We start from the raw sequence: 22,841 nt of genomic DNA on the forward strand, positions 1-22,841 counted from the left end.
ACTAAATTACAGTCATCAGCCCAGAGTTGACCCTCAATAGGCAACTCCTCATCCGGGTCCCCTTCTGACATGATTGAAACATCGGACATTGAAAAAAATTGACCCCCAGATTCCATAGAGTCTGCGTCGTGTTGTTTGTTCGGTCAAGGTGAAACTCTAACTCCCTCCACGGCTTGACATAATTCAGATAATGCATCATCCACACCTCCTTCCCCTTCCTCCTCGTCTATCACTGCTGAATTTACAGGGGTTACAGGGGTTTCAGTTGGCTGGGTAGTGGTAAGTTTTTTAGAAATAGCTCCGGAGGGAACATTAGAGGGAGTTTGCTCATTATTACTAGTTTTAGAAAGATTAGCTGTATTTTTTTTCCTAAATAGTTCCGGTATTACAGGTTCTTTAGTACTTTCATTTGCAGTTACTGTTGCAGAAACTGCCGCTTTTTCCTTCGTAGAATTGGAGTTGGTTAACATACTAGTTGTAGTATTTTTTTTAACTCCTCTGCCTTTAGGAGCCATGACCAAGCCTTCAATAATGGCAGATTAGTTAATTAGTAAGTAAGGAATTTTTGTTGTTTTTTCTCCAGCAGAGGGAGCTTTCAAAAAGCTTTCAAAGAGTCTACAGCATTCACTTTCTCTCAAATTGTTTTTTTTTTCACCCTTGCTTTTTTTTTTCAATAATAGTTAATCAGTCACAAGGCTCGGAGTGGATTGCAAAAGACTCGCAAGCTCAAGTTAGAATCCAAACATATAATTCACGATTTAGGCAGAGCTTACCGGTAGCGCTACAAGTGCTGATACAATGTTGCAAGAATGGAATGGAAAATCTGGAAACAGGCAAAAGAGCACACGTCTTTGAACCTCTCAGGCTATCAGCTCAGCCCAGCTCTTCGGTGCAAAGCCCAGCTCGTCGATCTCTCCGCAGCTCCTGCTGCTCCGCTTCTCCTTGGCCCCAGTCAGAGCCCTCCACTTATCTGGTGAAGACGCCGCAATTCGCGTCTCCACCGCCGGTCTGGGTCAGCGAGCTGCCGCGGAGGCGCCGCGGCTCCTGTTACCCCCTCGCAGCAAAAAGAAGTACAGCAATGCCTCCACGCCTGGCCGTCAAAGATGACAAAAAGTGGCAGTCGCAGCAGGAAGAGCACCGGCAAACCGCCAGAAGCACGACGACCCAAGACAACAGGAAACAAACACCGATAAGCTCCAGGTCGGTCGGGTCCCAGGCGATAAAACGCGACAGCTCCTCACTCGGCTACGGTAGCGGCCGCCATCTTGCTTCTCGTAGTCTCTACATCCTAATGAAATGAAACAGGGGACAAATCCAAACTTTGAAGTGTCCTGGTCTAACCAGGACCAAAAGGTTATCTGAACTGAGGATCATCTCTTGATTCAAGTAATCCAAAAAAACATGCAACTCACCTGAATGGTATTCTTCACCTCGCTACAGTGAGCCTCCCCGGAATTGATGAGCCTATCGAAGAATACCAAACAATCTAATACAAGTGCATACCACTAAAGGTGCCTGTCCACATCTACCAGAAAAGCAAACACAAGGAGTTGATCGATGGAGTGCTGAAACTTTTCAGACACTTATCCCCAGTCACAGATCTGGGTTGAATCAATCGTCATTCTTTAGCTCACTTCGCCACCTCGATTCAGACCTACGAGAGAGCATGAGCCAAGCAGAAATAGTTGTCCCAATACCGCTATAACCACTGCAGCATCTCACCATCACAAGTGTGTTGATTGACTAAACTCTAATCTAAGCCACCTCTTTCAACTACACTGTTCTTGACTTCTACTCTATCTGGCCATTCAACAAACCACCCCTATATTACCTTGGTGACTTTTTTCAGGTTTGATGCCCAAACTGATGCTTCACCAATAGCACTAACCTCAGTTCCATCTATAGTTGGAATCAGCCCCTCTCCTTCCCATACGCACATCTTTCCTAACTATTAACCTTATTTTTATGCACAACCAAGCCCTCTAAAACACCTCACCCCAGAAGCTCAGTTGATTCTACAGCCATTCAATTCATACCCATCAAAAAGCAGATGCAGGCTACAAGCGCCCAACCTCCATTTGCTCCATACATCGAATGTACCCATAGTACCAAAGCCAGCACACAATACCAGTGGTGTTCCATCACTGAGCCATATCCATTGTCCCTACTTGTCACTATGGAACAATATGTTGAAAATCGACATATTGTATACACTAATACCATTGCAATTTTATTCCCTACAAATCGACAATCCGAAAAGGGGGATCTCTCCAGAAATGCATTAAGTGCAGCTTGTGCCCCAAAAAAGAATCCGATTCCATCAGAAATGTAAACCCACATAATGTTCAAGTCTAACTAAAGATATTCAACAAGCTCAATGCTTACCATAACCCCTCCTGAGACCAACTTGCAGCTATTGAAGATCCAATCAACTTTGTGTGATCAAGTTGCAGCCTCTTCAATAATTGACAGCAGTATTAATTAAATTCCTTGGCTTCATGCCACCAAAGCCTAAAAAAACCCTGCATCAGTATGTAGGCTTCAACTGATCATAGACAACAAAAACATCCTCTATTCAGAGTCCATTACTACTACTTCTGTGCTGGTTAGTGGGATGCCGTTTATATCTGGTGCCTTTTAAACATTCCCTGTCATCATCACCATAGTTAGGGAAACAGTTGGAACACTGCAGTCTAAACCACAAGTGTTCCGACACCGCAAGCTAAACCACTCGGATGTATGTCGTTAAAACGCATGCTTTTTCCACGCATGCCTTTACAACACAGGTTTTACAACGCAAGTCGTTACAACGACTTGCGTTGGGGGGCGCTGGATAGTGAATAGTTTAATTTACTATTCCAACTCCAGTCCACGTGGATAGTAGGGAAGGTTTTGGATAGTAATGAAACTATTCCCTATCCTACAGCGCCCTCCAGCGCAAGTCGTTGTAACTACTTGCGTTGTAATCCCTGCGTTGTAAAGGTACTGCGTGGAAAAAGTTTTGTTGTAAAGGATGTTTACCAAACCACTCTTGTCTTAAACATGCATTGCCTTAACCACATGTGCGTGGGTAAGGCAATGCGCAGTTCAGCTGCTGGCTGCATTGGACGGAAGCAGGAAGACCACGCAGGGAGACCTCTTTGGTGAGGTAAGTGGGGCTGGGGAATTTTTGTGGGCTGGGGTGAGTCGGGGTAGTTTTGTAGTCTGGGGCGTGGGTCGGGGTAGTTTTGTGGTCTGGGGGTGGGCCGCGTAGTTTTGTATGCTTGGGGGGTCGGGGAAGTTTTCTGGAATAGTAGGTGGGTCGTGGTAGGTTTCTAGGCTGGGGGTCGGTCGGGTTAGTTTTCTGAGCTGGGGGTGGGTTGGATTAGTTTTAGGGGTGGGGGTGGGTTGAGGTTAGTTTTGTGGGCTTGGGGTGGTTGGGGTAGTTTTCTGTGCTGGGGTGGGTCAGGGTAGTTTTGTGGGCTGTGTCGGGTTAGTTTTCTGAGCTGGGGTGGGTTGGGGGTAGTTTTCTGAGGTGGATTGGGGGTAGTTTTCTGTCTTAGGGGGTTTGGGGCTAGTCTTCAGGGCTGGGGATATTTTTCAGGGCTGGGGGGTCAGGATTAGTTTTCAATGCTGAGGGATTGTTGGAGTCGTTTTTTGGACTGGGGAGGGTCGAGGAAGTTTTTTTAATTAGGGGTTAGGGTATTGGGCCTCAGGGCAGAGGGAGGGGAAGGGGTAGTCAGGGTAGTTTTTAGGGCTTAGGGGAGGGCGGGCAGTTTTTAGGGCTGGGCTGGGTTCGGTTAAGGGTCATGGTTTTAGGTCTCCGGGCAGGGGGAGGGGACAGTGTAGGGGTTTGGAGGGGTAGGGATATTTTGACCTTAGGATTTGGGGGGGGGGGTTGTAGCTTAGGGCGTGGGGAGGGTGTTCGCAACCTTAACCCTTTACTGTTCATGCCTTTACCATGGAATTAAGTCATTATTAAGACCTTATTGTTTAGGCATGCATGGTTAGGGAAATCATGGTTTCGACATACAAACCCATAGTTGCGGTTCTCTTGTTTCATAATATGCTCAAAAGCTATTGTCTGATGTGAGCAGCGTCTTTCAGAGGAATGGTCAACTCTTGCCCAAGACCACTAACTGTATTAATCACTTGTACCATTGCCCTTCTAATGTGATTCTTCTCATTCACTCCAATATCATTCTCACCTTCTATAGAGTGATGCCGGACAGTTGTTGTAGTAGTCTTTGCTGCATCACATTGTTATGTAACTATAAAGACCATAGAATACATGCATTTGTTGTTCTGAATAGTTCCCCTGTAAGCATAAAGACTTTAAACGCCTTCCCTGCTGATCTTTGGGCCCTGGTTTTTAAGACACGAATGCTCTTACACCATTTGGAAATCACTATTTAGTGCACAAAATGTGGATGTTGGTGGTGGTGTTAATACCAGCTGCTTGAAGCACAAAATTGTTCTAATCATTACCGGGCTTCATCAAACCGGTTGTGATGGAAAAAGGTGGTCACAGCGGATGGCAGATTTCTAAAATCTGACTTGTCCCACACTATCTGGACTCCACCATATCCTGTGAGATGCTTTGAGAGGGGTCTGACTGCAGCTTACAATGACCCGTCTGTAGTTTAGGGGCATTATGGGCAATTCATTTTATATCCAATTAAGGGTAGGAGTCTGGCCCATGTATTAATTGACTATTGCTGAAATACTTTGATGGCAAATGATTGAAAATACACTTAATAGATTTAATAAAAAGTGCATTTTGTGCATGATATTTCTCATCCTTTAATTTCACTTTAAACTTTGATAAGTGCCCTCTGCGAGAAAGATATCAATAGGTTGCCTGCTCATTGGAAAAACATTGTTTTTAGGGATGCCAACATGGGCACTGTCGAAGACTTGTACACTTCTATCTTCGCTGCCAGCGTAGGGCTAAACATACAATTCAAGCTGGTCTGCATGGTCAATCAGCCAATGGTTTATCGATTAATTGTTTTGATTTTTATACACCACTAAGTGCACGGTCACTCAGCAATGAAGTGAACCAGGGGCGGTTCATAGCAACCCATTTTTCTAACTCTATTCCTGTGAATAAAAAAAAATCTGGATGGTGGTCTTGTGTTCAGACAAAGTTTAAAATCTCTCCTACTTGCACATTAATTGCCTTGGTTTTTATTAGGGATGGGATGATGTGCCTTTCGTCAGCAACAAGTGACCACTTCATTGATATTAATTATGAGTTATGGACGATTATTCCATAATCATCCCATAATATGTCCTTTGCATCTAAAACATACTGCAGTGTCTTAAGTATTTTCATGCATTATAGAGACATTGTCATGGCAATCTCCAACAGATTTTGATCCGGGCACTCTTTTTCATAGCCACTTTGTTCATCATTGCAGTTGCTGCGTCCTTGCAGTGTCTGTGAGGAAGTAACCGGTTTGTATAAGGAGGCTGCTGCACCAGTTCACCATCATCTTTTTCGTACCCTGTCTTTCTTGGAGGAGGAGAGGGATTTTTTTTAGTATCAGTTCCCACGGAGGTTATTCCATTGACATTAGTAGCTAGCTTTTGGACTCCCATGTGTATCTCTGGGTCTCTAAAATTGGTCTATTGCAGGCAATGATGTGCTAGGGGTATTTGTTTTTGTTATACCATGCTGCTGTATTTGAGATATTCTTTTCAATGCAGAACTACCTATGTATAGCTGTGTTGGACATATGTAACAAGACTGATTCGTTTTTACTTGCGCATTCTAATGACGTAATTTGTTACATTCTTTAGAGCGTGAACCAGTTGGCGATGGAAACCCGGAAAGTGATGAAGGGAAATCATTCCAGAAAGACTGCTGCATTTGTGCGGGTACGTGGTGAACTGCCTAGTATCCGTAGGCCATCTTTTGTGCTGCTTACATTATGCTTGTTACTTCACTAGCGAAAGAAAGAGCACTATTGTATGTTTTTCAGTGGTAAGTCCAAAATGGCAGTCTCTTGACCTAAGCACAGCAGCTTCTAATTGAAATGTTTAAATTAGTTGCCCATTTTCCCTTTGTGTTTGTTCATGACAAGATGACGCAGTCATTGGGTATTTTTCTTTCTTTTCTACAAAGTGCTAGACGAATATGGACTATTCCTCTCTAGCATTAACAAAGTATGGACCTTATTGAAGGCAGTGTGGGCACTATTGAACTTATGTGACGCACATGGAGTAGTGGTGAGTGATATTAAGAAGGTGGCACGTGCTCAGTGAAGAAATACTGCCCTCACTCACAATATTGTGACATGCTTCATCATTGGGCTTACTTCAGTACACCCCTGCGCAGACCAACACCAGGGGGGGAGCAAAGGGAGGAGAAGACAATACAAACATGGAACGAATAATATACTTATTAATATCACTCAGTACTCCTCCATGTGTGTTACAGTTGTGATTGCAAGGTCAGAGTAGTGAGAACTTGCCTGTCCCCCCCACCCCCTCCCCCCCACCCCCTTCCGTGACAGACTATTGAACTTATAACGTGTTTAGAGCCGAAGCAAAGCGGTTCAGTATCAACCACTTTAATGGCAAAATGTTGAACTGCAAACTGTGTCTCAGTGCGCCCTTGGCATCTTACAAAACCACATGGTTAATTCGGGCCAAAACAGCACAGCCTATTTAGGTCTGGCCTGACAGCAGATGGATATTTGTAGGAGTGCTTCTGATAGATACATCTGCCTTGTGGATTCCTCACCTTGTGAATATCCCCCTGCGTCCACAACGTTCAGAAAATTCTTTGTAGCACGCCGGCGTGGACGACGTCATAGGAGCACAGCATCGCGCGCGACTCCGTCTGACGTCTCCGACTCCTTATTAGGCCTACGTCGGCGTGATGATATCAGTTCCCTTTTTTCCGTGTAGTCAACGCTAACGGTTTCTGGGATCTTCTGTGATTCAGATAGTAACTTGTTGCTATTTTGTGTTACTGTTTCTTTGTCGAGTGTCTATTCTTCGTCGAGGATGTCGTCGAGGAAGACGGGGTTCAAACAGTGCAGATTGTGTGCCCGGATGAGGTCTATTACCGATCCGCACGATGATTGTTTGTGGTGTCTTGGTTCGGACCATGATGTCAAGAGCTGCCGATCCTGCTTAAAAATAAACCCAAAGGCTCTACGAGAACGTGAGGTGAAACTTCTGCTGGCCAAGGTGAAAGGAAAAGAAGCTGGAAGGTCTTCGAGGTCAACCTCTAGACGCTCGAGGTCGAAGCAGAAGTTGCGATCGAAGTAGAGGTCGAGGTCCAGAGTGAGGTCGAAGTCGGCTTCGGGTCATGCTTCAGGCTGCTCGAAGAAGAAGCACAAGAGTAGGAAGCATAGCTCAAGACATTACTCTGGCAAAGAGTCTTCGGACTCAAAGAGGAAGTCTTCATCTCGTAAACATCACAAGGACTTCGTGTCACCTTCACCTGAGCGATCTCGTGAGGGTTCCCCAGAAGAAGACGAGGAGATTCCTCGGACACCGACTCCGGTGGAAAAACTTGGCACCCTACCATGTAGTCATTAAGAAGGCTGCGGAGCTGCTTAATCTGACTTTACCTACCGTTGAGTTCAAGCCTAACATCCTCACGGATTTTTGCATTCGCCTTCGTCTATTATAGAGCCTACACTCCCATTCACTGAGGCTTTGACTGAGCCAATATTTGAGGTCTGGAAGAGACCATTGTCTGCTCCTGCGGTGTCCAGGTCAGTGGCAAGACGTTATAGGTTGGCACCAAGTGACCCTGAGTTTCTATCTTCGCATCCTTCACCGGAAAGTCTGGTTGTGCAGGCCGCTTGTGCCAACAGGTCTGCAGGTTCTTTTCCACAGGTGCCAGCAGATAAAGACTCTAAAAAAATTGGACCAGTCTGCAAAAAAGATTTTCTCCTCTGGTAGCATGGCTCTTAAATCGACCAATGCTACTTGCCTGCTGGGGAGATATGTTCATGCTTTGATGGACTCTGTGATACAATTGTCAACTAAGCTTCCGGAGGAAGATAGAAAGAACTTTAATTAAGTAGTCTCTGATACTCAGGCAGCGGCCCGCCAGGTAATTCAGAGTGGCATGGACACGGCGGACTCTGTGGCCAGGATAATGGGCTCTACTGTTGCCACGAGAAGGGCCGCATGGCTTAAGTCCTCTGAATTTTCAGCAGATGTACAGTCTACTCTAATGGACTTACCATTTGACGGAACTGGCCTCTTTGGAAATAAAGCGGATGTAGCATTGGAGAGGTTCAAAGATAGCCGGGCGACAGCAAGGTCTTTGGGCCTGCAGGCTAGAGGCTCTACCAACAGGAAGTTTAGGGGATTTGGTAGATCCACTTTTCGTCCCTATAAACAAGGCCAGCAGCAACAGCAGAACCTATTGTATAAGACATACAGAGGTAGACAAAGGAGTTGTGCTCGTGGACGCCAAGCCTCCTCCTCTACTTCCTCCTCTAACAATCATCCCCCACCCGCAGCAGCAAATCAGCCCTAGATCCGCCATTCCGGATCATGCGGGTCCTGTAGGGGGTCGGCTTACTTATTTTCTACGGGATTGGGAATCTGTTACATCAGATCTTTGGGTTCTCAATCTCGTAGAAAATGGGTATGCACTTCCTTTTCAGGAGTTCCCTCCCAATTACCCTCCTTGCCAAGGTTATTGTTCGGAGGACCACCTGCTTCTCCTGCAGGTAGAAGTCCTGGCACTGTTCAGAAAAGGTGCGATAGAGGTGGTTCCAGATCAGGAAAGGGGTCAGGGGTGCTACTCCCGGTATTTCCTGATCCCCAAGAAGGATGGCAGGTTACGTACAATACTGGACCTCAGAATTTTGAACCTCTATCTCAAACAGGAGAAGTTCAAAATGCTCACACTTGCACAGGTTCTTCAAGCGCTGATGGAAGAAGACTGGATGGTGTCAATCGACTTGCAGGATGCGTATTTTCATATCCCCATTCTGAAGTCGCACAGAAAGTATCTCCGTTTTACGGTGGGATCGCAACACTACCAGTTTGCAGTCCTTCCGTTTGGGCTTACTACTGCACCTCGAGTTTTCACCAAGGTGATGGCTGTGGTGGCTGCACATCTCAGAAGGTCGGGAATTCCAGTATTCCCATACCTGGACGATTGGCTGATCAAAGCGGGATCTCCAGAGACAGTGCTCCGTCATCTGCAGGAGACAACTCAGTTGTTACACAGGTTGGGTTTTTCAATGAATGTACCCAAATCTCAACTGGTGCCCTCCCAGCGCAACCTGTTCATAGGTGCGGTACTGGACACAACTGTGTGTCGTGCATTCCCTCCTCCTCAAAGGATTTGCGACATACAGGAAATGATTCCCTTGTTTTGCAATGGAGCGGTTGTTCCAGTCCTGAAGGTTCTTCGCCTGCTCGGTCTGACGGCTTCTTGCATTCTATTGGTCAACCATGCATGCTTGAACATGAGGGCACTCCAGTGGTGCCTCCGCCGGCAGTGGTATCAGCACAACGGAGATCTCAGGGAGTCAGTGAGGATCCCCAGAGAAGCTGCGGCGGATCTATCTTGGTGGAGCGTGGAAGGTAATCTGTCTCAAGGGAAGCCTTTTCAACTACCTCCTCCGGTGGCCATGGTGATAACGGATGCATCCACTCTAGGGTGGGGTGCTCATCTGGGGGATCTGGAGGTCAAGGGTCTTTGGTCTCCAGAGGAAAGGTTGCTTCACATCAACCTTCTAAAATTGCGGGCAATATGTCTGGCGCTCAAGGCCTTCCTCCCTTCCCTTCGCGGTCAGTAAGTTCAAGTCCTGACGGACAATACGACCGCGATGTGGTATATCAACAAACAGGGAGGAGTGGGGTTGCGGTGTCTCTGCAGAGAGGCTCTGCGTCTCTGGTCCTGGGTTCAAGACCATCAAATTTGTCTGATGGCAAATCACCTGGCCGGAGTTCTGAACGTACGTGCAGACAGCCTCAGTCGGCAGTTCTCGGATGATCACGAGTGGAGGCTCCATCCAGAGGTAGTTCGCAACATCTTTCGGATGTGGGGAACTCCTCGGGTGGATTTGTTTGCCACTCACGAGAATGCTCACTGCCAGTCATTCTGCAGTCTCCAGTTTCCGATGCAAGGAGCCTTGGGGGACGCGTTTCAGTTGAGTTGGGGTTCACAACTCCTTTACGCGTTTCCTCCCATACCTTTGATTCCTCTGGTTCTGAGGAAGATTCGCCAAGACCGGGCCCAAGTCATATTGATCGCCCCGGATTGGATCCACAGGCAGATACTGTATCGACCAGAAAAAGCGTTACCGAAGGTAAGTAACTTGTTCTTCTGGTCTCAGGGAAAATATAAATTTGTGAAAAATTTGAAATTTCCCTTTGTATCCAGGCTGCTTGGGAATGATATTATGAAAAGATAACTGTTCGAGGCATATGAGCTGCAGATTCTACACTTTGCATTAGATCGCCACCTGGTGTTGGGCTCGGACGATTGCATGTTGTTGTTGTCTTGGAAGAAGTCTTTGTAGTCACGAGATAGGTGACTCCTCCCTCGGACGATAGTGCGCATGGGCATCGGCTCCATCCTTAGATTGTTTTTTTACGCCACTGGGTTCGGATGAAACTTTTCCGCTCTGGTTCGAAATCTACCTTTTATAGTAAGTAGTTCGACACAAAAAAACCTTACAAAACAACTTCCGATATCAACAAACATCGACTCCACTTAGTCAGCTCGATTCCGGTCGTCGACGCGGGCATTTGGGCCTATCCACGCCATGAGGCCTACAACTCATGGAAAGGACGCCATTCAAAAGATGCCCCGAGTGTGGAGCAAAGTTTCCACACAGTAACGACCATGAGTCTGTAACCTGTGCTTATCGCCAGAACAGGACCAGTCAAGCTGTACAGCCTGTGCATCCCTTCGATCTAAAAAGACTATTCGAGATCGGAGGGTCCGTCGACACGACATGCAGAGATCAACTCCGGAACCGGTGGATATCTTCGTCGAAGAAGCTCCACTCGTCCCAGAAGAAGATTCCGACGATCTCCAAATCGTATCCGTGGCAGATGACTCCAAACCATTGGGTCAACGTGTGAGTACTACCGCCCCTGCCCCATACCCAGCACATAAATTGAAGGCAAAGGTCAACACTCCGCCTCCGGGGCCCAGTCGCGACCGAAAGAAAACTTCGAAAGCCCTGCCATCGAACCCGGCTCTGAAGAAAATACTCATGCCTTCTGGTAGCTCCATCCCGAGCAAACCGCACGTGCCGATCCCACTAGCTCCCTCAGCACCGAAACTGAAAGAAGTCCCGGTTCCGAAGCCGACAAAACCAGCTTCCACTCAGAAGCCAATATCTTCGGTACCGAAACCTACAAGGCCTGATTCCGATGCTCTCAAGCCCACGAAACAGTTTTCGACTCCAAAGACAATACCTTTGGTGCCGAAATCTACGCCAAAGGACCCTATCACAGCTCCTATGGCTAAAGATATGCAACAACCACGCCCGGAACCGAAAAAAATCGGCGCCAGCAGTGGTTCCGCAAGGAGAAGACCTTTTCCAACCTGATCCTCTACAAAAGAAGATCTACATTGATCCAAAGACAGGTCATGTATCCACTATTCCACAAAGGAAGAGGCTTTCAGACACAGCACCTACACCTCCAGTGCCTGTCAAGAAGAAGGACCCTGCCACATCTCCTATGCACTCTTCTTCTCCTGTACTTCTTCTCCTTCACCTCCTCTTACTCCTAACATTTCACCACAAATCTCTCCTCCAAATTCTCCTCCTCATTCTTCACCACATACACCTCAGAATGATGATGAGTATAGCATGGGGGGATGGGCAGACCCAGATGAGCCTTTTCCATACCCAGGCAATGATCCAGACTGGGAGTACCCAAACCCACAGGATATACCAGATATTCCTGACCCACGTACATTCCATCCAAACCTTCTCCTCCAGAAAAACAATATCGGGTTTGGACACTTACTTAATAGGGCTGCCATCTATCATGGGGTCACAATGCATTCAGATAAGCTAGAGGAAGATTTCTTATTAGATACTTTTGAACAATCTCAAAGGTCTGTTCAAATACTACCTATGATTAAGGGGGTCTTTAAACATGCTCAAGAGGTATTTAACGATCCTGTACGTACTAGGATACTAAACCCAAGACTAGAAAAAAAGTACAGGCCCGCTCCTGGGGTTCCTGCCTACCTTAAGGGACAGCTACCCTTAGATTCCCTAGTTGTGTCAAACGCTAGAAAAAGGGCAAACTCACAAATATCAGGCGAAGCACCGCCCCCTTCTAAAGAATCTAAAGTAATCGATGCTTCAGGCAAGAGAATAGCTGCCCAAGCTATCAATGCATGGCATATAGCTAACACACACGCCCTCCTCGCAAGCGATGACAGGGCTCATTATCATCAGTTAGAAACTTTTGCAACATCTACCTCACCAATATAAAGCACAGGCAAATGACCTTATACAAGAAGGCAAGCTAATTTCAAATGCCTCAATCAAATGTGCACTTGATGTAGCAGACACTGCAGCTAGAGCTATAAACACTAGTGTCCTACTTAGACGTCATGCGTGGCTTAGCATTTCAGGATTTAAGCAAGAAGTGCAAACTACTATTTTAAATCAACCATTCAACCAACAACAACTGTTTGGACCAGAGGTAAACATAGCACTTGAAAAGGTTGAACAAGGACACTGATACCGCCAAATTTATGGGAGCTTTGCAATCCACCCAATCTTGAGGCTCTTTTTATAGAGGAGGCTCTAAACAGCAGGAGCAGACAATTCAGCTTCCTTTAAATCTAATGCACAAACATCTCCAATAGAGGATATTTTAGAGGAGGCTATAGAGGCAACAACAATAAGGGTAGAGGATGAGGAAACAACAATAGTCTAACCTCCCCCACCACAAAACAGTGACTTTCTTCTGCTCCCCCAACAGCATTCCAATCCTGTGGGGGCAGACTAACACACTTCCTACCTGTCTGGAACTCCATCACAACAGACAAGTGGGTAAGACAGATTATCCAGTATGGCTACAGCCTGGAACTTACAGCTACCCTTCCACACATACCACCCAGGCAGCGTCCAATGTTTGCAGAACACCTTACACTGCTCAAGTAAGAAGTTCTATCACTACTTCAGAAAAACGCAATAGAAACTGTTCCCTTACAACATCAAGGAACAGGGGTTTACTCGCTGTATTTCCTAATACCCATAAAGGACGGGACACTAAGACCAATTCTCGACCTTAGGCCCCTCAATCGGTATATACACCCAGATTATTTTCATATGATCACTTTACAACAAGTGCTCCCATTGCTGCAACTAGGCGACTTCCTTACTACACTAGATCTAAAGGATGCCTACTTCCACATTCCTATACATCCTTCTCACAGGAAGTATCTACGATTTGTACTGAAGGACAGCACTATCCGTTCAAAGTCCTTCCATTCGGGGTCACAACTGCACCAAGAGTGTTTACAAAGTGCCTAGCAGTAGTAGCGGCACATCTCAGAAGACAACAAATCCATGTCTTCCCATATCTAGACGATTGGCTCATAAAAGCCAAGTCATTCAATCAATGTGTCCAACACACATCTCAAACAATTCAAACATTACACGACTTAGGGTTCACAATCAACTACACCAAGTCGCATCTTCAGCCCTCTCATGTACATCGGTACATAGGGGGTACAATAAACACGTCTACAGCTCTAGCGTATCCCAGTCCAGCCAGGATACAGAGTATTCAAGCCTTAGTCACAAAATCTCAACAGCAACACTCTCTCCCAGCCAGAGTGTTCATGCGACTAATAGGCATGATGGCATCTTGCATTTTGATTGTACCTTATGCAAGACTGCAAATGCATCTGTTACAAGAATGCCTAGCCCAACAGTGGAACCAGGCTCAAGGACAACTTACAGACCTGGTGTTGGTAGACAGCCGCACACATCGCTCTCTGCAGTAGTGGAACACCAAAAACTTGGCAAAAGGGCGGCCGTTCCTCGAACCTGTTCCACAAATAGTACTTGCAACAGACTCATTGCTCACAGGATGGGGAGCCCATTTCCTACACCATACAACTCAGGGAAAATGGAACACTCAACAAAAGGTGCCCCCCATCAATCACCTAGAGCTGCTAGCAATTTTCTTAGCACTCAAGTCTTTCCAAGTACATGTACAGAACAAAGCTGTCTTGATCCGGACGGACAACATGACAGCCATGTACTATATACAAAAACTGGGGGGGGGACACTCTCTGCAACTGTCCCAGCTTGCACAGAACATTTGGAGATGGGCCATTCCACAAAAGATGTATCTACTAGCAGAACACCTTCCAGGAGTTCACAATCAGATCGCAGATCTGTTAAGTCGACATACACAACAGATTCACGAATGGGCACTACAACCCACAAGTTCTTCTACTATTCTTTCACAAGTAGGGTCATCCAGACATAGATCTGTTCGCCACACACGAAAACGCAAAATGCCCAACCTTCGCCGCCAGGTTCCCACACCCGCTGTCCAAGGGGAATGCATTATGGATGAACTGGTCAGGCAGATTTGCGTACGTTTTTCCGCCACTACCACTAATAGTGCGCAAGCTACGACAACAGTCGCTCAAACTCATTTTAATAGCTCCCACATGGCACGCCAACCATGGTTCACAACACTACTAGAACTATCCCTAGTTCCACACCAAAAATTACATCTGACCCCATCCATGCTAACGCAGAACCATGGAGACATCAGACATCCAGACCCACACCAACAGAACCTGGTGTTATGGCTCCTGAAGTCTTAGAGTTTGGTTACCTTAACCTGCCACCAGACTGATGAATATCTTTAAAGAAGCCAGAAGACCTACTACTAGAACTTACTATGCTGCTAAATGGAAAAGATTTGCCATTTACTGCACTAATAATCAAATTGATCCTTTAGATGCCTTCATCCAAAATATTATCTGTTACCTTCTCCATTTACAAAGATGTAATCTAGCATATTCATCTATATGCTTACATCTTGCAGCTATTGCGGCATAGCTACAAAACAGACATCTGTTGTTGTTTAGAGTACCAGCAATAAAAGCTTTTATGGAAGAATTAAATAGAATTATTTCTCCTAGGTTACCACCCTCTCCAGTGTGGTACCTAAACATTGTTCTCACCAGGCTCACGGGACACCCATTTGAACCTTTACACAAATGTGAACTGCAATTTCTCACATGGAAAACAGCTTTCTTCATTGCTATTACCTCTCTTGGAAGAGTTGGTGAGATTCAAGCTTTCACTATACAGGAACCATTCTTACAATTACACCGTAACAAAGTAGTTTTAAGAACTAATCCTAAATTCCTTCCTAAAGTAATTACTCCTTTTCATCTAAACCAATCTGTAGAGTTACCAGTGTTTTTTCAAAACCCAGACTCTGTAGCAGAGAGAGCTCTACACACACTAGATGTCAAAAGAGCTCTTCTCTATTACATAGATGGGACCAAATCCTTTCGCAAAACAAAGCAACTATTTGTAGATTTCTCTCCACCACATAAAGGCAACCCCCCTTTTCAAAATCAGGAATTGCAAGGTGGATTTTTAAATGTATACAAATATGCTATCACAAGGCAAAACGCACATTAACAGTTCCTTCTAGAGTGCACTCCACACGCAAACTAGGAGCCTCCATGGCTTTCTTAGGGAACATTCCCTAGAAGACATCTACAAGGCAGCAACATGGTCTAAAACACACACCTTCACTAAACACTGTTGTGTTGATGTGCAAGCCAAGCAGCAAGCTGCAGTAGGGCCAAGCTGTCCTCAAAACTCTCTTTCAAACTACTGCAACGGATACAGGTGATCACCGCTAGGGGAGACACTGCTGCACAAACGATGCAAAGTGTAGAATCTGCAGCTCATATGCCTCGAACGGAAAATGCTACTTACCAGGATGCATCTGTTCTTGGCATGTAGAGCTGCAGATTTCTACACGTCCTGCCGCCTCCCTGGGACCTATATCTGTTCCAGTTCTATCTTAATTAGATATATACGCATGGACATCATTTCATTCTTTCTACTAACTCCATCATTTCCCATCATGGCGAAAAACAATCTAAGGATGGAGCTGATGCCAATGCGCACTATCGTCCAAGGGAGGTCGCCTATCTTGTGACTTCCAAGATGACGACAATATGCAATCATTCGAGCCCAACACCAGGTGGTGATCTAATGCAAAGTGTAGAAATCTGCAGCTCTACTTGCCAAGAACAGATGCATACTGGTAAGTAGCATTTTCCTTCCCTTCACCTGTATAGAAACCCAGAAGTTCCATTTATTTGGCGAACTAAGATTAGATATTTTTATGATTCCGGATAAAATCCAGGTCCTGCTATGACTGAGTCCCAGTTGATAGTAGTTGTGGAAAAACTAACGGATCTTGGGAAAGAAATAGTGTATCATTGTGGCATGCTATTAGTCTGAAATCCCGTCAACTTAGCATCAAGATGAATCATTTAATACGTTTTATAAGGCACCAAGGTGCTGATGAAAGTCCAAACTGGTAGTTTAGGCTAATCCATTTAAACGGAAGGAATTTCTTTCAAAAACATTGAATATAAATTATTAGACAGGTATCAAGTAATCTTAAATGAGTAATACAATCTACTATAAATAAGGAGGCCCTTAGAAGAATGAATGCCTCCATTTGCAATTATGGTAAACCACAATGTGATTAAAGTCATGAAGAGGCCAAAACCGTGCCCTCTGCTAAGTGAGTAGCCAACCCTCAATGCAAATGTTGAAGAAGGCATGGACTGTGGGAACAGCCAACTTTACAGGGAAGCCGAATATTGGACAGGACACTACTTGAGAAGGAGCCCCCAGCAATTGTCTAATGACAAACTGCGCTGACGAGCAACTTATCAGATTGAAGAAACACATCTAAAATGGTAAGTATGAAAAGAAATGTCAGAAGTCACTGAGCACACAGAAAATTGAAATATTGCTACGCCTTGCAATCAATTAGACATACATACAACCCTGAAACTGCTCCAAATGTAAAAGTAACAGTAAATAGTAAGAAGTACACCTATAATATTTATTTTGTCTATGAGCAAGAAAAGAGGACTCATTACTTAATGAACGGTCTTACCCTGATTGTGCTACTTTTGTCTGTTGTTTATTGGCTATACTTCCAAGTGTCTCATGGGAGCTGTAGTTTGTTCCTTTAGTTTAGCTGCTGTTTAATAAAGCAAGGAAAGAAAAGCATAATATGAGCCTCTAGTCTTGCCATAAAATGTAAGTGAGTTTGACGATTCTGCTTTGGTTCGTGGCAAAACAGGGTTTTATCGAGGTGGCTATGAAGGCAAGTTTTTAGCTGAAAGTGTAAAAATACGAGAGCGACCCCTTCTAGCCAAGAGCGAGGGTACTGTAATCAATGTACAGAAAAACAATTACTCTTGGCAATTGTCAAACCAATGTATATGTGCACTACTACTACAAACATTCAAACCAAAATACTTCACTAGTCCTGAAAAGGAAGAAACCAAGGGATGTGTATATATACAAAATTATCTTTATTTAATAAAAATGTCATCAGAATGTGCATTACAATATTCTCAATATTAAAACAGTACATAAGACAGTGATACAAAAAGATGAAAAACTATCAAAGAAAGATAAAAATAGACATAAAAATGTGTCATTAACAGTGGTTATTCCATGAGAATCAAATGACAGTATTGATAACATTTAATTTTTTACAATCAATACTATGCGTTCCTTGGATGTAATCTCACAAAGGCAAGCTTCTGTGCGCCTCGGTGGTACCCAAGCTGTATAAAACCTCCTTCCTCAGGACAACGTATATAAAACCTCTTTCTTCTAAATAACCTGTTTTGAGATAGAAACAAATTACTAACTTCACTGTACCATTTTTTATCAAAAATACAATTAATCACTTTTTTGCCAACATTGCATTTAAAAAAGCTGATGATTCTGTTGTTGATTTAATAAACAAAAACACAACACATGTTGCCCCATTTCAGACTGCGAAGTAAAGCCCTCATTCATTCATTCATCCGATAATTTTCAAACTGTCCAACTCACCTCTAGTGTTTAGGTGACATTCACTTAAATGGGCAATTCTTGCAAATTGGCCAAACCGGTAGAAGAACACCTAAGAATTAATAATAATAAATAAACATCACCAATGTTGGAGATGCCCAGATATTTGCTATATATTTCACCCCTTATGGGTGAACCTTAGCCAGGTCTAGGATAATTGTATTCTTACTTTTATCTCAGATATGTTATAAATGGACCAAATTAAGGGTTTCATAAATTTGGGTCTGTGCCTAATAGGCGGGCTGTTCAGCTGTAAATATTACCACATATAATGGAAGTGCCCAATGATACAAGTGTTCTGGCTTAAGGCAGGAGAGTGCCTCTCGATTATGCGGGGTATCCATATTAAATTGGATGCCAACACAGTTACTGGGTATTTAGGGCAACCACCCACCACCAATATCCAGTACAATTCTTTGTGACACTGGATTGGTGGTGGACAGGTATGGTATTGCTAGTCTGTGGGTTTTAGTATGCTGTCTCCTAAATTTCAAGACTCTGGCCTAATTTAGTGTTTGGCAGAAAGATATCCCCTCCGCCTCATTACAAATGGCATAGGATATAAGTAAACTTGAAATAAAGCAGATATGATATCCGTCACATTTGCGATGGAATAACCTGTCCGCCAAACTCAAAATCAGACCCCGTTCTAAGTTGAATTAAGTGATATGGGAGAAACCAAATTTTATGCCAGTCAACATAAAACATGCTGCACTTGCTCATGATGTTGAAAGTTAACACAGCAGAGGCTAGTGAGAGTTAAAGCACTAAAACATGCCAATAATTCTCAGAATAAAAGAGGGAGGGCATGCATCACTTGAAGGGGATTGAGTATCCATTAGAAAAGTGTTACTAAATTGAGTTAACTTGTGCTTCCTATTGATTACTCTTGCACATTCCTCAATTAGGAAGACAATTAAGCGCCACTAAAAACTGTGAGTGTGTGAGGAAAAGAAGGGTTCTCGCTAGATTAAGAATTGATGGAGAAGTATGACTGAGACTTATTTCACCCATCTCACCAATTAACTCTGTGATTATTCATTAAAGTGTGCACCAAATCCCAAGTTTTCACTTGACAAATGTCCTAAATGGCTATACCCATCAACAAGGCTACATACGTCACCTTTTCACTAATGGAATGTACTATCTTTTGTATTTCTTAGGCAATAACTGTACCAACCATGCACTGCAGTCCATTGCATTACTCTACATGAAAATCTTAACGGCTAATGGGAACTAAAGCTCGTGTTTCCTAATGCCCTAATAAGGGTGTTGAGTTTTACCATATTTTGTTGTTCAATCAATAGGTCGCCTGTGTAAGAAATAGCACGTAACTACCACCATAGGCTTGTTAGGATCCTCATAACTTTTTTGTCCACTCAGCAAGTAAACTTGCTCATCAGATCACTTATAAGGACCTTCTTTATTGACTGAAATTCTGCATAGTCTTTTATTCTCATAACAAGGCTCATGAAAAGACTAAATCGGGTCCTGCTTGGACAAAATGGAGCTACCTGGCCTATCAAAAAAGGCACAATTCATGTGAAGCAGAGCCTTTAGCAGCTGCCCTGCCTTTAAATAGAGGATCGAGTTTAATATAGAAGAGAGCTCTTCTGTAGGGCAAGAGCCAGCTGCCACCTTACAGTTTTAGTATAAAGACAACAAAGCCCTTCTGTGTTTCACGGAGTGTTCAAACAGGTTGATCAATTCATAGATAGTTAAGAATCTTATCAGTTATAAATACGCATAAATAACATACCTGATAGACATCTAGCTGCATATTCCTTACCTTTGAATTTCCCAGGTGTCATGCTGGATCCGGAAGATTTTTCTTTAAGCAATACACTTGCTTGCCGGTAAGTGGTGTCGGTTGGCTCCACGGGATGTCATCGTCTGCATCATCTCTGCTGTTGTGACGTCTGCGTTAACTATAAAGGCGCCACCTGGGTACTCTGACATCAGTTCTTTTCTATCCGCGCCAGTTAGTGCGATCCATGAAGAGAGCTACACTTTTTGACAGGTTTTATTTTACTTTGCCTATGATTTTTTGTTGTGTAGGATATCTGAGAAGGCTTCCGGATTCAAGCCGTGTGGTGTCTCTCTTAGCGCTATATCAGTAACAGATCCAGACCTGGTGTGCCTGGAGTCTGACCATGATTCGCAGTCGTGCTCTAACTGCCATGCCATGGCTATGAAAGCTTTGAGGGAGAGTTCTTTAAAATTACTTGTGAGTCGGCGCTCAGCAACACGTTGTTCGCCTCAGAGGTCTCGTTCTCAGTCCCGGATGAAAGGAAAGTCCAGGCATCTCTTTGGTAGCCCTAAGTTTCATCCTCCACCTTGCAGATTTTGAGTCGGTCAGGTAAGAAAAACAAAAAGCAAAGAAGTCAGAGTGCTTTAACTTCTCCCCATTGGTCGGTTGATGTGATGTTTAGGCAATCAATTCCAGTAGGGAGTCTGTCAGAGAGACCAGCAAGGTCCTCCAAAATAGTTACCTCTACAGATGATGCAGTCTCTAGGCAGTACCAGGAACTTTATCAGTTACAGTGGTTTCCTATTGAAGTGGTCCTGATGCAAGGGATAAAGGATTCAGAAGATGCTCAAGGATGCTCTGACTGAGATGGGGTAACCCTGCGGGTACTCCTTGGTCCACAAAGGGGAAGAGGTAGTCCTGGTCATAGTCTTCTCCGTGCTGCTAGAAAACGAATCTACCACTGGGCTATCAGTTGCCTGTTATTGGGTCACAACCAAATCCTTTCTGTGCGACAACTTGTCTTTGGGTGACCAAGCTGCACTCCAGAGGCTCTCAATCAATCAATCAATCAAGAAATTTGTAGAGCGCGCTACTCACCCGAGCGGGTCACGAGGCGCTGAGGGGGGCTGCTACTGCTCGAAGAGCCATGTCTTGAGGAGCTTCCTGAAGGAGAGGTGGTCCTGGGTCAGTCGTAGGTGGGTGGGGAGGGAGTTCCACGTCTTGGCGGCCAGGTAGGAGAAGGATCTTCGGGCGGTGGTTCTGCGAATCTGTGGGATGGTGGCGAGGGCGAGGCTGGCGGAGCGGAGCTGGCGGGGTGGCTAGTAGAATGTAAAGCGGTTGTTGAGGTATTCGGGGGCCCCTGTCGATGAGAGCTTTGTGTGTGTGGGTGAGGAGCCTGAACGTGATCCTTTTACTGACGCAGAACCAGTGCAGGTCTCTCAGGTGGGCGGAGATTTGGGAGTGACAGGGGATGCCCAGGGTGAGTCGTGCAGATGCGTTCTGTATGCGCTGGAGTCTTTTCTGTAGTTTGGCTGTGGTTCCAGCGTAGAGACCGTTCCCATAGTCCAGCCGGCTGGTGACGTGGGCCTGGGTGACCGCCTTTCTGGTTTCGGTGGGGATCCACCGGAAGATCTTTCGGAGTATGCGGAGGGTGTTGCACGAGGATGAGACTGCGTTGACTTGCTCTCTGGGGCTCCGCAAAATCAAATGCAACTTTGAGCATGGGTCCTGGTCCCAGGTGCTGCACGGCAGCGTTTGGCAGAAGTCTGAAGATTCTGAGCTATCAATTTGTCCCAGCAGGCTTCTCTGTGGTTGTCGCTTTATGGGCAAACGCTGTGTGGCGTACTGCAGGAGGGGGTTAACACCTCTCTCCAGTGCAGGCCCCTATTGTCTCCTTTCCTGGGATGCATTAGCATGTCTCCACAGGAGGGCCGGCAACTGTCTCCGGGACAGGCTCCTCATGCAGCTGTTGAGGGCACAGGAGATAAAAGGCAGCACAAGTTGCACACCACCACGTGTTTGATTAATTTCGACTTGAAAATCTAGTTGGGCTGAATGTAACAAGTTGTTGGATATCTTGGATTACCAAATTTGGTCACACTGTTCAGGAGTTAGCACAGCTGAGTTGTCAGCGTGTAACCCTGTACTTGCAAAGAGGGCTACCATTTCCTTCCACTGTAAGAACTACAGTTTACAATGTTTTTTGTAAGACGTAAAAATACTTGTTCTGCCTATGAAATATGCTGCACCCTGCCTTAGGGCTCAGTAGGCCTAATTTAGGGGTGGCTTACACATATTCCAGGGCGAGGTTTGGTTTTGCCAGTGCTTTAAATAGTAAAATCGGGCTACTGTTTAAAACTGCTCTTCCAGTATCAGTGCCAGACTGAGAGACTAATTTTACCTGTGTTACACCCAAGGTGGCACAGCCAGTGCTGCAATTCTTGGAGTGGCTATCTAACTTATATCCCTGAGTACTATGTACAAGGGACTTACAGTTCAGTTAGCCTTTGTCAATTGGGTATCGCCGATGTAACATACACATTTGGGAGTCAATGCACTGGTACTGAAGTTAGCTTAGCAGGCTTCAGTACTCTGAGTCGAAAAACCTGCAGCGCCAGTCAAAAAAAGTGGGGGTGACCATACAAACAGAGACATTTCCTTACAGCTACCATTCTGGTGTCCCAAAATGTGACTCAAGGATTTCAAAAGTGGCGTTTCTGCAAAGTCCTCAGTGGGAATGAGATTCTACATTACCAAAAGCAAGTTACTTTTATGCTAAAGCCAAAATAATGTCATACTTACTGATAAATAGAGAAGTTTGAATAAAGATTCTGGCACCTAAATTTGAGTCCCACCGTCTGTGATCTAATATTAGAGGTCAGGAACTTCTTTTACTTTAGGTCAGTCCTGCGCTAACCATAAGCTCATGCACTCCTGGTTCTGAGTAGTTTAATCAGAAAGCGGGTGTTTAAGAAAAAAGG

At 44.8% G+C, this 22,841-nt stretch overlaps 1 protein-coding gene across 1 annotated transcript in view; it reads left to right on the plus strand.

Moving 5' to 3' along the window:
- The window catches only part of VPS35L (VPS35 endosomal protein sorting factor like), a 495,721-nt gene that overhangs the window by 271,632 nt on the left and 201,248 nt on the right, over positions 1–22,841 (plus strand). Inside the window, exon 25 of the mRNA XM_086940786.1 lies at positions 5,785–5,862. Coding sequence (XP_086796912.1) covers positions 5,785–5,862 — 78 coding nt within the window. The remainder of the gene's footprint in view (positions 1–5,784; positions 5,863–22,841) is intronic.

This window comes from Lissotriton vulgaris, chromosome 10, assembly GCF_964263255.1.
Source record: "Lissotriton vulgaris chromosome 10, aLisVul1.2, whole genome shotgun sequence".
In the NCBI taxonomy this organism is placed as follows: domain Eukaryota; kingdom Metazoa; phylum Chordata; class Amphibia; order Caudata; family Salamandridae; genus Lissotriton; species Lissotriton vulgaris.